General features: G+C 39.0%; 1 protein-coding gene across 2 annotated transcripts in view; it reads left to right on the top strand.

Annotated features, from left to right (window-relative positions):
• LOC120637688 (receptor-mediated endocytosis protein 6 homolog) overlaps positions 1 to 15978 on the top strand; it is a 51582-nt gene that overhangs the window by 11784 nt on the left and 23820 nt on the right. For both annotated transcript variants that reach the window (XM_039909637.1, XM_039909636.1), the window contains exons 5-15: positions 638 to 821; positions 1715 to 1903; positions 3739 to 3845; positions 4915 to 5055; positions 7074 to 7261; positions 8041 to 8167; positions 8908 to 9049; positions 10697 to 10803; positions 13180 to 13288; positions 14579 to 14702; positions 15481 to 15581. In XM_039909637.1, coding sequence (XP_039765571.1) covers positions 638 to 821; positions 1715 to 1903; positions 3739 to 3845; positions 4915 to 5055; positions 7074 to 7261; positions 8041 to 8167; positions 8908 to 9049; positions 10697 to 10803; positions 13180 to 13288; positions 14579 to 14702; positions 15481 to 15581 — 1519 coding nt within the window. The remainder of the gene's footprint in view (positions 1 to 637; positions 822 to 1714; positions 1904 to 3738; positions 3846 to 4914; positions 5056 to 7073; positions 7262 to 8040; positions 8168 to 8907; positions 9050 to 10696; positions 10804 to 13179; positions 13289 to 14578; positions 14703 to 15480; positions 15582 to 15978) is intronic.

The following is a 15978-nucleotide window of genomic DNA, read 5'->3' as shown; positions in this document are numbered from 1 at the left end:
AAAAAAAACATGCACAATTAATTTTCTATAAAAAATTGATGTCACGGAGAAAATTTTAGTTAACAGAAAATTCGTCGCACTTGAACCTAGACAGATTTCAACTTCACATATGAGACTTGCAATGACTTTAACTTAAACTTTCAATGCTCATTTCAAATTTTTTTCTTCATGTCAATTATTATTAATTTTTGGAAGAAAGGCACGGAAATGTTATAATGATTGCACATTGAAAGTTACAATGAATATGAGTGAGAAAAATCACCTGGATGAAAGATACAGGCTAAATCGATGGAATTTGGAATTTGAGTAAGTCTAAACAATATCGATGCTTACAGTTCTATCCGCGGGGCCTATTTATGTTCATACAAAAATAAAAAAAAGGAGAATAATAAAAATATGAAAAAATAAACACAATTTACATTACATTAAATGTAATTTATTTCCTTTTTCAATTCGCCCAGCGAAGCGGGCTGGAAACGGCTAGTATACTATATATGAACGATTCATAAGTGCCTGTGATAAGGTCTACGTGATTGAAACATTTTTTAATTTGCCATGTTACCATGAAAACTAAGTTAGGCTAACGGGTAACCTAGCGTCAGCTACGTGTTGTATGACCCTTTGAATGTCGTTGCAGCACCACCGACCGCGAGATCCACGCGATATGCACGGACCTGGTGCTGAACCACTTCATATGCCCCGCCATCGTGAACCCCGAGGCGCACGGCGTGGTGGAGGTGCCCGTGTCTTACATCGCGCGCTGTAACCTCATCCAGGTGGCGCAGATCATTCAGATGCTCTGCCTCGCCAGGTACCAGGAGGTAAGTTTGGCTGTCACGCAGTAAACGCTTTTATAATATGATTCCTAAGGTTATTTTGGACCTACCAATGCATAAGTTTAAAGTATGTTAAAACACATTTATTACAGCAAGGGTACTATACAATTGATGAATTTCTTAATGACAAGGTTGCTTGGAAGCATCCGGCTCCGCTTTCATCTCTCCCAAGATAGAAAAATGAACGTTAAGATGTAAGATGTAAATTGTTGATATTGGAAAAGAGCAACTGCTGAGTTTCTTGCCGGCTTCTTCTCGGTAGAATCTGCCTTCCGAACCGTTGGTAGAGTCCCTACACACAGACAGACTTGACGTTTCAAAAGTGCTTTTATTAGACCTACTTGAAATAAATGAATTTTGAATTTTGTTACTAATATTAGCTTAGCGGTGATAGCGCATTGGGTAGGAGCTCGACTTCACTTTCGGGGGACCGAACTGAAAAGTTCGAATCCAAGCACGCACCTCCAACTTTTCTAAGTTATGTTCCCTTTTTTCAATTATGAGGGAAAAGGTTAAAACAGAATTCAGAAGATCGCCTAGACTAGATCGAATAAACATTATCGTGTTTCGCATAACGTTGGGTACATTACAAGTTGTCAAGGTTTTGACACGTCAAAGTCCAGCAATATATTGCTTTTGAGCGAATTTCCTCCATGCTGCTCAAATGCGGTTTGGCGGGCTTTCACGATTCACGGGGTTAGGACTTTTTTTATTTTACAGAAAACCCCAAAACATGTTTAGCCATCCCAAGCCCTCGTAAATCCGTATCCGCCATCCGTAGTTAAAAAAACCAACCAACGAGGCAACAATATTTTAAACCAGAACCTAATATGTATGAACGTTGAGGCAAACTGATTCCTTCAAAATCTTTGTTACAGGTAGAGCCCAAAGTTCGCGACCTGTACATGAAGTTTGAACGCTCGTGCGTTTGGTCGCTGGTGGAGGGGGTAGCAGGGGATGCGTTCGCCCCGCCTCCCCCGGCGCCGCCCTCTGATGCGCCCCTCAGGACAGACGCCGTCCCGCTGACAACTGTTGCGCTGTTCACCGCACACGACGCACATCTACTGGTGAGTAGTGTACATTAAGCTTGAGCGTTAAGTCGCTAGTGAAATAGCAGGGGAAGAGTTCACCCCGACTCCCCCGGCGCCGCCCTCTGACACGCCCCACAGGACAGACGCCGTTACTTTGACGTCCGGTGCTGTTCACCGCACACGACGCACACCTACTGGTGAGTAGTGTACATTAAGCTTGAGCGTTAAGTCGCTAGTGAAATAGCAGGGGAAGAGTTCGCCCCGACTCCCCCGGCGCCGCCCTCTGACACGCCTCACAGGACAGACGCCGTTACTTTGACGTCCGGTGCTGTTCACCGCACACGACGCACACCTACTGGTGAGTAGTGTACATTAAGCTTGAGCGTTAAGTCGCTGGTGAAGTAGCAGGGGTCGAGTTCGCCCCGCCTCTCCCGGCGCCGCCCTCTGACACGCCCCACAGGACAGACGCCGTTACTTTTCCGGTGCTGTTCACCGCACACGACGCACATCTCCTGGTGAGTAGTGTACATGAAGTTTGCGGGGTTGGTCACTGGTAGTTGGGGTAGCAGGAGACACGTTCGCCCGGCGCCGCCCTGTGATGCGCTCCTCAGGACCGACCGGACAGAACGCCGGCACTCTGACAACTGTTGCGTTGTTCACTGCACAGGACTCGTACATAGTGGGGAGAAGTGTACTAGAAAAAGATTTACCATGAAAATAAAGCTCCAGTGCACTATAAACAGTGTGCAACTTTATAGTTATTATTATCAAAAAGTTAGAGGAGCGTGCCGGGGATAAGGCTAGATCTCCACGGAAGGAAAGCCATAGCCTTACCCACTAGGCTATCATCGCGTCAATAAATTGACGGCCGATTGGCGCATCCAAGGCCGTGGGTTCGATTATCACGACTGGAAAATGTTTGTGTGACCAACATGAATGTTTTTCAGTGTCTCGGTGTTTATATGTAAACTATGAGTATTTATGTATATCTATATATATAAAAGAGAAAGTGTGTGGGTATGTTCCGTATAGGCTCCGAAACGGCTGGACCGATTTCAATGAATCAGGGAATCTCTGGATTGACCTGGTGAGTAATCCTGTAAAGTTTGGTGACGAACGGAGCAATCCTATTTTTGAACTGTCAAATACAGCTTTTAATAAAATAAAGCAAAATCTAGCCCGGCGAAGCGGGCTGGGTATGCTAGTTATTCATAAAAATATTCATCAGTCATCTTAGTACCCATAACACAAGCTAAGCTTACTTTGGGGCTAGGTGGCGATGGGTTTATGTGTGTGTGTTGTTGTTATTATTTTAATTATTTATTTAGTTAGCCAAAACATTTTAAATATTGCCTAGATATAGTTTATAAAACATAGACTGCTGCTATACAACGTGTAAATGAAAACCGAAATAATACTTCGGAGGCTTTAGAGGTACATTATTTACTGCCTCTTAGACTTATCTGTGAAACTGAAACGCTAGTAGTTTTTGAGGAAACCATTGCAATAGTTTTTACTGAAAAAATCAGATACAGCCCTAAAGTACCTTGAAAAAGTAAAATCAAGTGACTCCTGTCGCTTTATCGGGTACGCGTCGCGTAGCGTAGGTACTATGCATGTGTCGGTCTTATATCTTCAATAGGGTTGTCATATGTAAACACTTAGAATATTTTGAATTCGTTTGTATGGAAAAAAAAATATGCTTCTTTTGATTTAATATATTTACAAGGTGATTTCTTATGAAATATACTTATGCAACCTTGAACAGTATTTCGTAATTCCGTTACACGTTGTATAAGAAGAGTTAAGAGTCGCCACGTCCTTTAAAATTTGTACCAACACTTCAGGTGCCACCATTATTTTTGCTTCAGATAACATTCCTGCGAAGAATCTCATCCAAGCTCAATAACAACACGCAGAATGGCAGCGAAGATAACGCGAACGGCCCCGTACAAAACTCCGACGAATCTGTGTTTAGGTTGGTGTTTAAAATATCGCATTATCAATTCTAAAATCTACCAACGAAATCCAGTATTTACGATTGTACAAATATGTCTTGACGTATGTTGTTGACGGCCGATTGGTGCAGTGTGCAGCGACCCTGCTTTCTGAGTCCTAGGCCTTAGTTTCGATTCCTACAACTAAACAATATTTGTGTGATGAGCATGAATGTTTTTGAGTGTCTGGGTGTTTATCCTATATATTATAAGTATTTATGTATATCTATATATATAAAAGAAAGTCGTGTTATACACTACTTATAACTCAAGAACGGCTGGACCAATTTTTATGATATTTGTCATTTTGGATTCCTCTTAGACCGGAATAGGATGATAAGTATTAAAATATAACATTCATCAAAAAAAAAAATCCGCGGTAAGAAGTTCGCCGGGACAGCTAGTTATTCATTCATCAGTTAACTTAGTACTCATAACACAGGCTACGCTTACTTTGGGACTAGATAGATGGCGATGTGTGTATTGTCCTAGTATATATATTTATTTATTTATTATTATTAATTTATGTCTACTAATTTCATACGTGACTTGTGCAACAAAACTGCAACCGGTTAGTCTGAGAAAACCTTATATCACATGCTTAAAACTTCCTATGTATTGGATATGGGAATGAATGAATGAATTAATGAATACACTTTTTTTTTTTTTGATTCAATTGTACACCAAAAAAAAAGTAGTTAACGTAGTTACAGAGATAAACACAGAGCAAGAGAGTACAATTTGGTGGCCTTATCGCTACTAAGCACATCGCATAATACCATCGCATAAAACAACATAAGCACCTAAGTTCGGAGAATGGATGGACGTTGGAATCCCAAGGTGCTGGAATGGCAGCCCCGCACTGGTAGGCGCAGCGTTGGTCGACCCCCAACGAGGTGGACAGACGACATTAAGCGCGTCCCAAGTAGCCGCTGGATCCAAGCGGCACAAAACCGTGGTATTTGGAACTCCCTACAAAAGACCTAAGGCCAGCAGTGGACGTCTATCAGTGGATATGATGATGTTAAAACTAATATTATATTGGTACAGCAACGAGTCTGCGAACGTTCTGGCGGAAACCGAAGGAGGTGGGGGGACTCGGTTAGCTGCTCTGGTGGCGAATACAGAACCTAACTACCGAGCACGTCTGCACGACTTATTACGGAAGATGCCGGATTTTACTGCGCTTAAGTAAGTAAATTACTTCATTTTACTCTACACTAGAATTTCTACTTTACTTTCCACTATTTGTAGTCTATAGCATACTTCGTTTTGCAGAACTCTACTCTTTTAGGAAACCCCACAAGGGTGATTTCACAATAAAGTTATAACTATGTGAATGAATAAATACACTTTTGTTGTACACCAGCTTTTGCCCGCGGCTACGCTCACGTCAAGTACCATTTTTGATTTGGTAAATTTTAACTACTTTTAGTTTTAACGAATTTTTTAAATTTTTGAAACACGTATTTCTTTATTTTTAATCGAAAACCTAAAATCAAAGTTTCACGGATGTAACTTGAAAAATAAATTGATAAATGACGATTTTACACAAATTTTCATCCCCCATTAAACCGTCAGTCAGCCAGTCAGTCACCCACCTTTGCCATTTATATATATAGACTACAGATGATTTAATCTGTAGTGTACAATAATGTATATTTGTTCATTCACAATGTAATGTAATTAAATTGTAATTTTTGGGGCTAGGTGGCGATGTGTGTTTTGTCTAGGTATATAAAAAAAAATTTATATGCTGTCGCGGTGTTTTTTTAGAACTTTTAAAGGGGAAAAACTTTGTCATTCATGATTTTATCGAAATTTTACCGTATACTTACCTCACACAGCGGATGCTCTCAAGAGGAAAAAAACCCCACTTCATTGGTGCAATACTCCTATTGGTCATAGCGTGATAATGAGATAAGCCTTCCTCGATAAATGGGCTATCCAACACTGAAAGTCTGTATTAAAGACCAGTAGGTCCTGAGATCATTGCGTTCAAGTAACAAACATCAAACAATCCATTTATACAATTGATGAATTTCTTAATGAGAGGGTTGCTCGGAAACATCCGCCTCCGCTTTCATCTCTCACAAGATAGAAAAATGAATGTTAAAATGAAAATTGTTGATGTTGGAAAAGAGTAACTGCTGAGTTTCTTGTCGGCTTCTTCGCGGTAGAATCTGCCTTTCGAACCGGTGGTAGAGTCACTACAAACAGACAGACCTGACGTTTCAAAAGTACTTGGGCCTACTTGAAATTTTAATATCTCTCAAGCATGAATAAAACACCATGCACCTTATTGCGTCAATCCTTTATTGTCGATCGCCCGTATAACTCATTGACTGCGTAACAATTGTACGTGTAACCAAAACGTTCAACCTTTTTACGTTCTCGTTTGGGAAGATTATCTGTGACCTCGGCCGCTCGTGGCGGAGATGACATGCTTGTTGTAGTTTTGGACGTCTGCCTTACTAACGACGATTCTGTTTCGGTATTCCTGTCCTTATCGCACTCATGTGCTACATTAGATGCCGTCATCTCCGACTCTGCTATCTCCGAGGTTGGTTCCAAAATTGCATCCTCACGCTCAACCTTGTCATTTTCCGTTGGACAAGCAACACCAGACCATCGTGCTCGCGGTCATATTTGATCCGTATGCCTTGTTATAAGTCGACCATTATCGTCACCTACTACAAATTTTATATTTGAACTACCTACATTAAAGAAATAAATGAATTTTATTTATGTGACCTTTTTGACGTGACAACGTCTTATAATTCGATGGAGCCGGCTGCACGCACGAAAAAACATGTCGTATACGGTGGTACCTCACTCTGAGGCGTTCCATTCAAGGCTTGCACTTCAAGCGAGAGGGTGGAACGAGCGACAAAGAGGCACAGTCGGCCTCCGCGTTCGACATCTGTCTCTCTCCTACTTGAATGAGCGATGCGGCGCGTGGACAGCTTTTATACAATAATACATTTACATGTTTTCGGCAAGGATGAAGTGCAGTGAAAAGTGAATGTGGTGTCAATTGTTTATAGCAACGATAATATCTAACAAACAAATAAAATTAAAATTTTCTTTTGGAAAAATGCAACCATTCCATCAGTATTTTCTTACGACGTTGTCACGTTCAACTATCGTCAGTAAGCCGACTTTACAGACAACCAATTTTATTATATTAATCTACCTATTTTTGACAGAACCTCGCCTACAGACATCAAAGAGACAATGTCCGAGAACGGTCACAGCAAGCGCGGTATCCTGGGCAAGGTGGGTCGGGCCCGCGTGCCTCGCTCCACTTCTTCGGATGAGAGGGTGTCGGAGCGAGACCTGGAGCCCGAGGTACTCGTCATCAAGCTGATCAACGTCGACGAACACGGCTATGTCGGTTAGTACATACTTAACATAACACAATAACACAAGCTACGCTTACTTTGGGGCTAGGTGGCGATGTGTGTGTTGTCGTAGTATATTTATTATGATGAAACAATGATCTGAATAATTCATCATTAAAACAAAGTCAAGTTTATGTTACAGCCTTAAAATAAGATTTATAATTAAATTTATTTAGAAAAAACACACCCCTGTGAAGACATTACAGTTGCCCAATTCGTCTACCCGGGGCTATAAAAATAATTCAACTTCATTCAATTGAGGGCTATAAAAACAAAAAAAATCTTGTTCAACGAATATAAACATTTTTTTTTCGTAATCAAATGGATATTTTAATTTCGAAAAAAAATATATATGTAGCTAACCAAAATGAAGATTTAAATTAAAAAAAATTACAATAATAATAAACTAACCCAAATAAAAACAATAAGCAAAAATTATTAAATAATAAAAACAAATATGTTATTGTAGATTACCCATTTGGATCTACAAAGGTTGCCTGTAAGAGATTGCTTGCAGCAATAAGGCCGCCTTTGCATGTCTACATTGTGTACTGTATACTCTTTACTGTTTATTTTCCTGTATGTTATACGTGCAATAAAGTGTTTCTTCTTCTTCTTAGCCACTACCTAGTAACATTTTAATTTGTTACTTAGACATTGCTCAAGATCTGTTGATTAAGAAATTATTAATTACACCATACGGATTCTCCTGCTTTGCGCGGAGTATAGCAAATTAAGTGATGACCGATGATGATGAAATGTGTTTGCACAGGTCTAGTTCCCGAGTCAAAGGTTCTCGAGTGCTACTACGGTGGCGGCGAGGGTGAAGTTGAGACGGAAGGCGATGTAGGTAACTTACCTCCCACCGGCGTCACTGCACCCGTTCAGAAGCGTACCAGGTATGTATTTTTGTATTACACTACAAGTTAGGCTCTTGACCGCTATCTCACCTGCTGTTAAGTGATGGTAGCGGGCTAATCTGTTAAGGATTATGGCAGTTATAAAACACCCAAACCTCTACCACGGTACGTCTTAGTCGGGAGGATGACAAGAACAGACAAGCGGAATTTAAAGAATTATTATAAGTTATCTGCATAAAATTAGTAATTCATTTAAGGGTATATCATTTTATAACAAATTACCAGATGAAATCCTTGAGATGTCTCTCAATAAGTTCAAAGTTTATATAAAACGTAAGCTTACAGAAAAATCCTATAACAATATTAAGGATTACTTAAACGATAATTGTAAATGTGAATTGCTCGAACTACATAGCTTAATAATAATTTACTGTGATATGTGATGGTGATAGCAAAAAAATTAACCGGCCTAGTTTGTTTTGGGCTCTACTTAGACCAGGGCGCGTTTGGAAGCCAAGTAGCTTTAGGTTTAACCATCGTTTTACAATTATGTGAACATATATGTACGAGTATGAACTCTTCCTAATTGCCTGGTCAACATGATTCAATATTTTTGAATTTAAATTCGAATGAAATTTTTAAACTAGTTGGCCAATATGAATTTATAGTTATCAAAACTTTAATTGTTTACCTCCCACTTTGTAAAATTACTGAAACATAGTACTTCCCCGGACGAGCTCTGTCACAGAGAGCTACTACTACTGAAAACTTAAAATTAGGTTCTCGGTGTCGCACGACGAAGTATCCCTCGGGAATACTTCGGACAACTTGGAAGCGGTATCAGAAGCGGCTTCCAACCACAGTGTCACTTCCAGCCTCGAACTTGAAACCGAGGATCAGAACGACAATCTCTCCGATATGGTGAGTTATACGGACCATCACCGCTTTATATTTATCTATGCTTTATAGAGATATGGTTTTAAATGATTTTATTTATAGCGGTTGCCTGTGTATATTCCTTAAAAGTGAAAGGTACAGGCATTATAATCGACCGATTAATAACACAAGTAGTATTTTTATTGCTTTCTGCGTTGTTTTTTTGACGGCCGATTGGTGCAGTGGGCAGCGACCTTGAATTCCGAGTCCCAGCCCGTGGATTCGATTCCCACAACTGGAAAATGTATGTGTGATGAACATGTATGTTTTGCAGTTTCTGGATGTATAAGAATTAATGTATATAATTCATACAAATATTCATCAGTAGTACCCATTAGTACCCATAACACAAGCTACGCTTTCTTTGGGGCTAGATGGCGATGTGTGTATTGTCGTAGTTTATTTATTTATATGTTAGAAAAAAATACTTTAACCCTGTAAGTTTATGCAATCAATCTAATCCAAAATCTTCATATTGCGGATTGAATTTAGTAAAGCTAAAATATTGAAAATTTTGAAGTATAGTGAAATTATTATTCTCACTAATATTATAAATATGAAAGTGTTTGTTTGTTTCTTCTTTAGCAAACAATCAATTTTCTTGGCATAGAGTTTTTTTTTTATTTGGTTCACCAAAATCTCTCCATTTAAAAAAAACAATTCAAACTAGCTTCTACAGTATGAAGTCTCCATATCATGAACATTAGTTGTAAATCAAATATAATAATCATATAAATAATAATCATTAGCGCATTTGTAAAAATCCTGATCAATTTAATAAAACATCAGGAGGATATGAATTTATAGTTATGAAAAGTTCAATTATTTACCCACTTTATAAAACTACTGTAACACACTACGACAATACACACATCGCCAATCGCCATCTAGCCCCAATTTAAGCGTAGCTTGTGTTATGGGTACTAAGATGACTGATGAATATTTTTTATAAATAATAAACATAAATACTTAGAATATACATATAAACACCCAGACACTGAAAGACATTCATGCTAATCACACAAACATTTTCCAGTAGTGGGAATCGACCCCACGGCCTTGGACTCAGAAAGCAGGGTCGCTGCAAACTGCGCCAATCGGCCGTCAACACACTGTATCATACTCGCAGAGGTTGGAAATGAAATGTCTGATCTTTATAGTTTAATAAATGGTAATTTTAACGTATTGGTTTGTTTGTTTATTTATGGATTGGTTACCTTCGTTAGGCTCAGCTACTTCACCCCATCTAGATGAAATTTGGCACATATATGTATGTAGGAAGGAGCACGTAGATCCTAGAGATGAACGTGTGTATTTATATCCCGATTTTTTTTTTACTTCACAGTTAAACCAATCTTGACCAAATTCAGCATAGAGATGGCAACCTGAACTGAGATGGACATATGATTTTTTATATCCCGAAAATGTACTAGGGTTACTTAGAACTTGAAATTAAAAATATAATGCACGGTTTTACAGTTAAACCAATCTGGCCAAATTTGGCATGGAGATGGCAACCTGAAGGACTCTTTTTTATCCTTCGAAAATTAATGATTACCGGTTCATAAAGAACCGTAAAAACGCGGAAGACGTCGCGAGCAACAGCTGGTATAGCGTAAATGTTATTTCCAGGTGTCTGCAAATGTGAGTGGTCGTGGCAGCCCCAACATATCCGGTCGGGAGACTCCCTCGTCGCAAGTCACAGATGGCGACGCGGCTGGGGACGTGCCGCCGAGACGGTGAGATATTGACGATGAATACATGAATCTAACTATATCTTCTAAATTTTATTAATGCAAATATCCAGAGAGATTTGACAGTTTCCCAATTCGTGTTCCCCTAAGACACACATAAATAAAAATAAACAAATTACTTTGCAACATCAATTTATTTTCCTCCGTGAGCTGAAGCAGTTGGGTGTGGAAGATATATCTTAAGGAATGAATGAATGAATGAATGACTTGATACTTTTACTGTACGGTACTTAAAATACAGAAAAATGGTAAATAACAAGATCACACGACGCATACAATTTGGCCGTCACAAAGCAATCTCTTCCAGGCAAAAATGGAAAAAACATAATCTTATTTCACTACGAGTTAGTACATTGCACATTAGGGCATAAAGCAATCCATTTCAATAGTTTCCCGATAGTTAGTCAACGCTAGCAACACTTATAACAGATAATTAATTAAGAAAAAAAAAAGTACACGCATAATTAAAAACAACACTTAAAAAAGTTCACAAATTAGTTACTTCCAATGAAGCGTTTGGGTGTGCGAGATACATCTTACCGTGTTCTTTTTATTTTTTATTTCACTACAAGTTAACCCTCGTGTGCAAATGGTGAGTAATGAAGCAGTCTAAGATAAATGTGATATTATTGAAGAGCAGGAACCAGCTATAATGAGGGACGAGGTATATGCCGCTATCCGACATCTTAAGTGTAATAAAGCCATGAGATACCCATTGAGATATTTAAGGCAATAGGAGAGTCAGGCGTTGATGTATTATATACCATCTGCTGCAGGATTTGGGAAACAGGGTGTTGGCCAAAGGAATGGTCACATTCCTTATTTATACCTCTACATAAGAAAGGTTCAACAAAGAAATGCAACAATTACAGGCTGATTTCTCTAATATCACATGCGAGTAAGGTGTTACTTCATATCTTAAACACAAGACTTCAAGCTTATCTATCACACCAAATCTCACCGGAGCAAGCTGGTTTCGTAAAAAGAAGAGGTACACGGGAGCAAATTCTTGTAATCCGCCAGATAATAGAGAAAGCTAGAGAGTTCAACATTCCTTTATAAATCTGTTTTGTAGATTTTCGTAAAGCATTTGATACTGTTAAATGGGCCAAACTCTGGCAAATTTTGCTGGAAATGGATGTGCCTCAACACCTAATACATCTCATACAAAGACTGTACGTAGATGGTACGGCGGCTGTTCGGGTAGACGAATTACATTCTTCAATTTTTCAAACCGAGGCTGGCGTTAGGCAAGGTTGTATTTTGTCTCCATTCCTGTTCAACGTCTACACCGAATACATAATGCGGATTGTTCTGGAAGACTGGGATAAAGGTATATCGGTGTGAGGACGTAAAATGAGTAATATGCGATATGCTGATGATACTACGCTTCTTGCCCAAACCAAAGAGGATATAGAAATTCTGCTAGCACGTCTGGAAGTAACTAGTGCTGAATTCGGTCTTAACATCAACAGGGACAAAACCAAGATGATGATAGTAGAGGAAACCAAAATAGGCTGGAAATCGAAAGCACTGTGAGGTTGTGCAAACCTACATTTATCTTGGTTCAACTATATTTAATACTGGGGGATGTGACCTCGAAATTCGAAGGCGGTGTGCGATAACAAGGTCTGCAGTGGAGAAGCTTAATAAGATATGGAAAGATAAGAGAATAACCAAAACCACTAAGATTCGACTCATGAGGTGCCTTGTCTGTCCAATATTTTTATACGGAGCGGAGACCTGGTCACTTAGACTACAAGACCGCCGAAAAATCGATGCCCTAGAGATGTGGTGCTGTGGTGCCTAGATACGCCTTTTAAAGATCCCTTGGACTGCATTCCGCACCAACAATTCAATTTTAAAAGAACTGAATATCAAGGAACGACTTTCGTCTACGGTGCAGTTACGCATATTCAAGTTTTTTGGCCACATCTCAAGGAATGAGGGGTCGATTGAACGATTGGTGGTGCAAGGACAGGTTGAAGGAAAAAGGGCAAGAGGGCGATCACCTACTCAGTGGGTAGATACGGTGAAATCGCTGACCCAGACAACTGTGGTAGAATGTTTTCGACACGCTACCAACCGCCAAAAGTGGAGAAGACTCGCGCGAGAAGCCGTGCAATCCAATGATGCCTAGCGCCATGATATTCATCTCAGCAGCCACGACCACTCTGCCAAGAGTGCACGACTAAGAAGAAAAGAAGATAAATGTATGTTTTCGTGCTAGTGTTAGCCCAAATTAAATTTCAAACAGTTACCTTACATATAGCCTCCTACCAGACATATAGTTGCCGTCGCTGCATGTAAGAAGGATCAACTAACGTTTTCACATTTATAATATTAGTTTATATTTGCCAGGATTCAAGCCAACGCTCCAGTAAGCCAAGCATCGAGCGCCGCTCAGGCTAAACTTCTGAAGCAAAGTCGTAACGATATTGAAGATAAATTCTGCAAATTCGAAATTAAGGTAAAAATATCTATTTAATCTCTGTCATTTGTTTATATAACGTGTAACAGAATTTCGAAATAATATTGAAGGATTTATAAGTATATTTCATTAGGAGCATATTTATTTATCCATAAAAACGAATTCAAAACATTCTAAGTGTTTACTTATGATAAAAAAATGCATGTGATGTGATGAAGGTATCTTATTTCTTTCAATAAAAGTATGGCAGTGGTTTACTCAATAACTATAAGAATTTCGGCTTCACAGATAAGTCTCAGAGACAGTACATAATGTACCTCTAAAGCCTGCGAAGTATTATTTCAGTTTTCATTAACACGTTGTATATATATATATATATTTAAATTTTTATAAACAATTGGAAGTAATTAATTAAAAAGGATCCAACGTATATTGATGTAGTTTCAAGTTATTTAGGGCAATAGTTAGTGTTTTTTCACACTGACATAAGTGCATAACTATTGCAACGTTTTGCCACATTTATTTGTCATGGTTTATACATCTCGAAACTTCTTTAAAGTGAGTTGGATCTTTTTTGTTAAACTACGTCCAATTAATATATTTAGAGATGTACTGATTATGAATTACGCCTACTAGCCGATTTTTCGGTGATCAGAGATAAGTCGGTGGTAAAGAAGCCGGGCAAGTCGATTACGGGATTCAAAGTATTTTTTTTAATTTTATAATCAGAAATACCGGCCAGAAAATATCTAACCGAGGACATCATTCCTCAACTTGCGAAGAGTGATCAATGCAGCTGAAATTACCAGTCCCTACGACCATTTTTTATTTATTTGAAAAACAAACGGCTATACATTTTACATATTTTAACCTCGGATTAGATAGTTAATATATTCCAATAAACCATCAAAGTTTTCACAACATGTGTTTATTTTGGCTTCATTTAGAGTTTAAAGGAAAACAAACAAATTAGACACATTTACTGATTGCGGATGCGAACGTCACGTACCGTACGTATACGTATAAAAGACAACACATGTGGACAAACAAAGATAACACAAGTTAAGAAAGTTTTTTGAGTTTAACAGTTGGTTTGACGACGGTTTCAAATATCATCGCGCACTAAGTCTGATTATGAAATAAAAATATTTATAAACAATCGAGTTTTATATACATTTAATCGAGAAAAAGAAAGCCGGATGGTCGGTGATCTTTGCCGAATATTCGGCACATCTCTTATCAGCTATTTTTATGCAACAAAGGCCAGCTGCCTCTGTATAAGAAAAAATAGCACTCTGCTACACTGATGAATCTCTCTTCGTTTCGCAGAAACTTCTAGAGGGTGACGAAACGATAAGTATCATGTCGGACACGTGGAGCACGGACGTGTTGGCGTCAGACTCGGAGACTATCGGTGATTCTTGCGAGCACACTCAAGTAGCCACCAGTCAAGGTTAGCGATCTTCCAGTCCATATCTTCCACCACTGACCTTTTATTTTTAACCCCCGACGAAAAAACGAAGGGGTGTGATAAGTTTGGTGTGTGTGTGTGTTTGTGTGTGTGTGTGTGTGTGTGTGCGTGCGCGTGTGCGTGTGTGTGTGTGTTTCTATCTGAGGCATCTTAGTTGCCGAGCGGTTGAAACGGTTTTTATTTTGTTTTTTTTTTGTTTGAAAGGTAAATCAGTCGGATGTGTTCTTGATGAAAGCGGTCCAAGATGGTACCCGGCTAAGTTTGTTGTGGGCTTCTTCTTAGACCAGGACGCGTTTGGAACCCTCGTAGATTTAGTTTTAGGTTTGCGAATGTGGTTATCGCCATCATCTCACTACCGTGTAATTCTTATATATAATGTGCCGCCCATAGCTGGCACTTTTGATATACTTGAATAAAGATATTTTTGACTTTAACTTTGATGGCCGCCGCCACAAGTCCCACATTGAGTAGCTTTTAATAATTGAAATAGTTAACAGATCATCTGCTTGGTTAAACGCTACGCCAAACTAAGTTTGGCGGCACGTTTTGGCGGTTTTACCAGATATCGTCAAATCAGTACATATGAAATAGTATCGAGTACCGTCGTTACAGGGACACAAGACAAAAATTATCAAATTTTTGGTTTCGTTTTGATCACTATCGATATACGATATATTTATAAGATATAGCTGTTGCTTTCGATTTCACGACCTCCCGCGCTAAACCTGTTTAATAACATTATGGATTTTCGTTTGACCAGGGTCGAACGCGAACACGGTGGCGCCGGACGTGTCGGAGACAGCGAGTGAGTCCGCGTGGAGTATGGACGTGCTGGCTTCAGACAGCGACCGCAATACAGAGGTGATTTATGAAGCATGTGTAAACTTGTAAACTTTGAGGGCCGAGTGGCGCAGTGGGCAGTGACACTGCATTTTGAGGCCAGGGTTCGATTGCCACAACTGGAAAAATGTTTCTTTCATGAATATGAATGTTTTTCAGTGTCTGGGTGTACATTATGAGTATTTATGTTTAAAATATTCATCAGTTATCCTTGTACCTATAGCAAACGATTGGCTGGATGATCGCTATATGATTATTAACATGTTTAACTGATTCTTTTTCGTCGAGATAAAAAAAAAATATTCCACTTCCAAGTCAGCAAATGAATTAAATTTCCTGGTAGTAAGTGATAATGAATCAATAATGCAGTCTAAGATTGACGTACCGGAACGCTAAATTCGCTTGAAGAAATGTCTTT

The sequence above is a fragment of the Pararge aegeria genome, chromosome 4 (genome assembly GCF_905163445.1).
Source record: "Pararge aegeria chromosome 4, ilParAegt1.1, whole genome shotgun sequence".
NCBI classification, from domain to species: domain Eukaryota; kingdom Metazoa; phylum Arthropoda; class Insecta; order Lepidoptera; family Nymphalidae; genus Pararge; species Pararge aegeria.
Note: the sequence above shows the minus strand (reverse complement) of the source record. Positions and strands in the feature narration are given on the sequence as shown.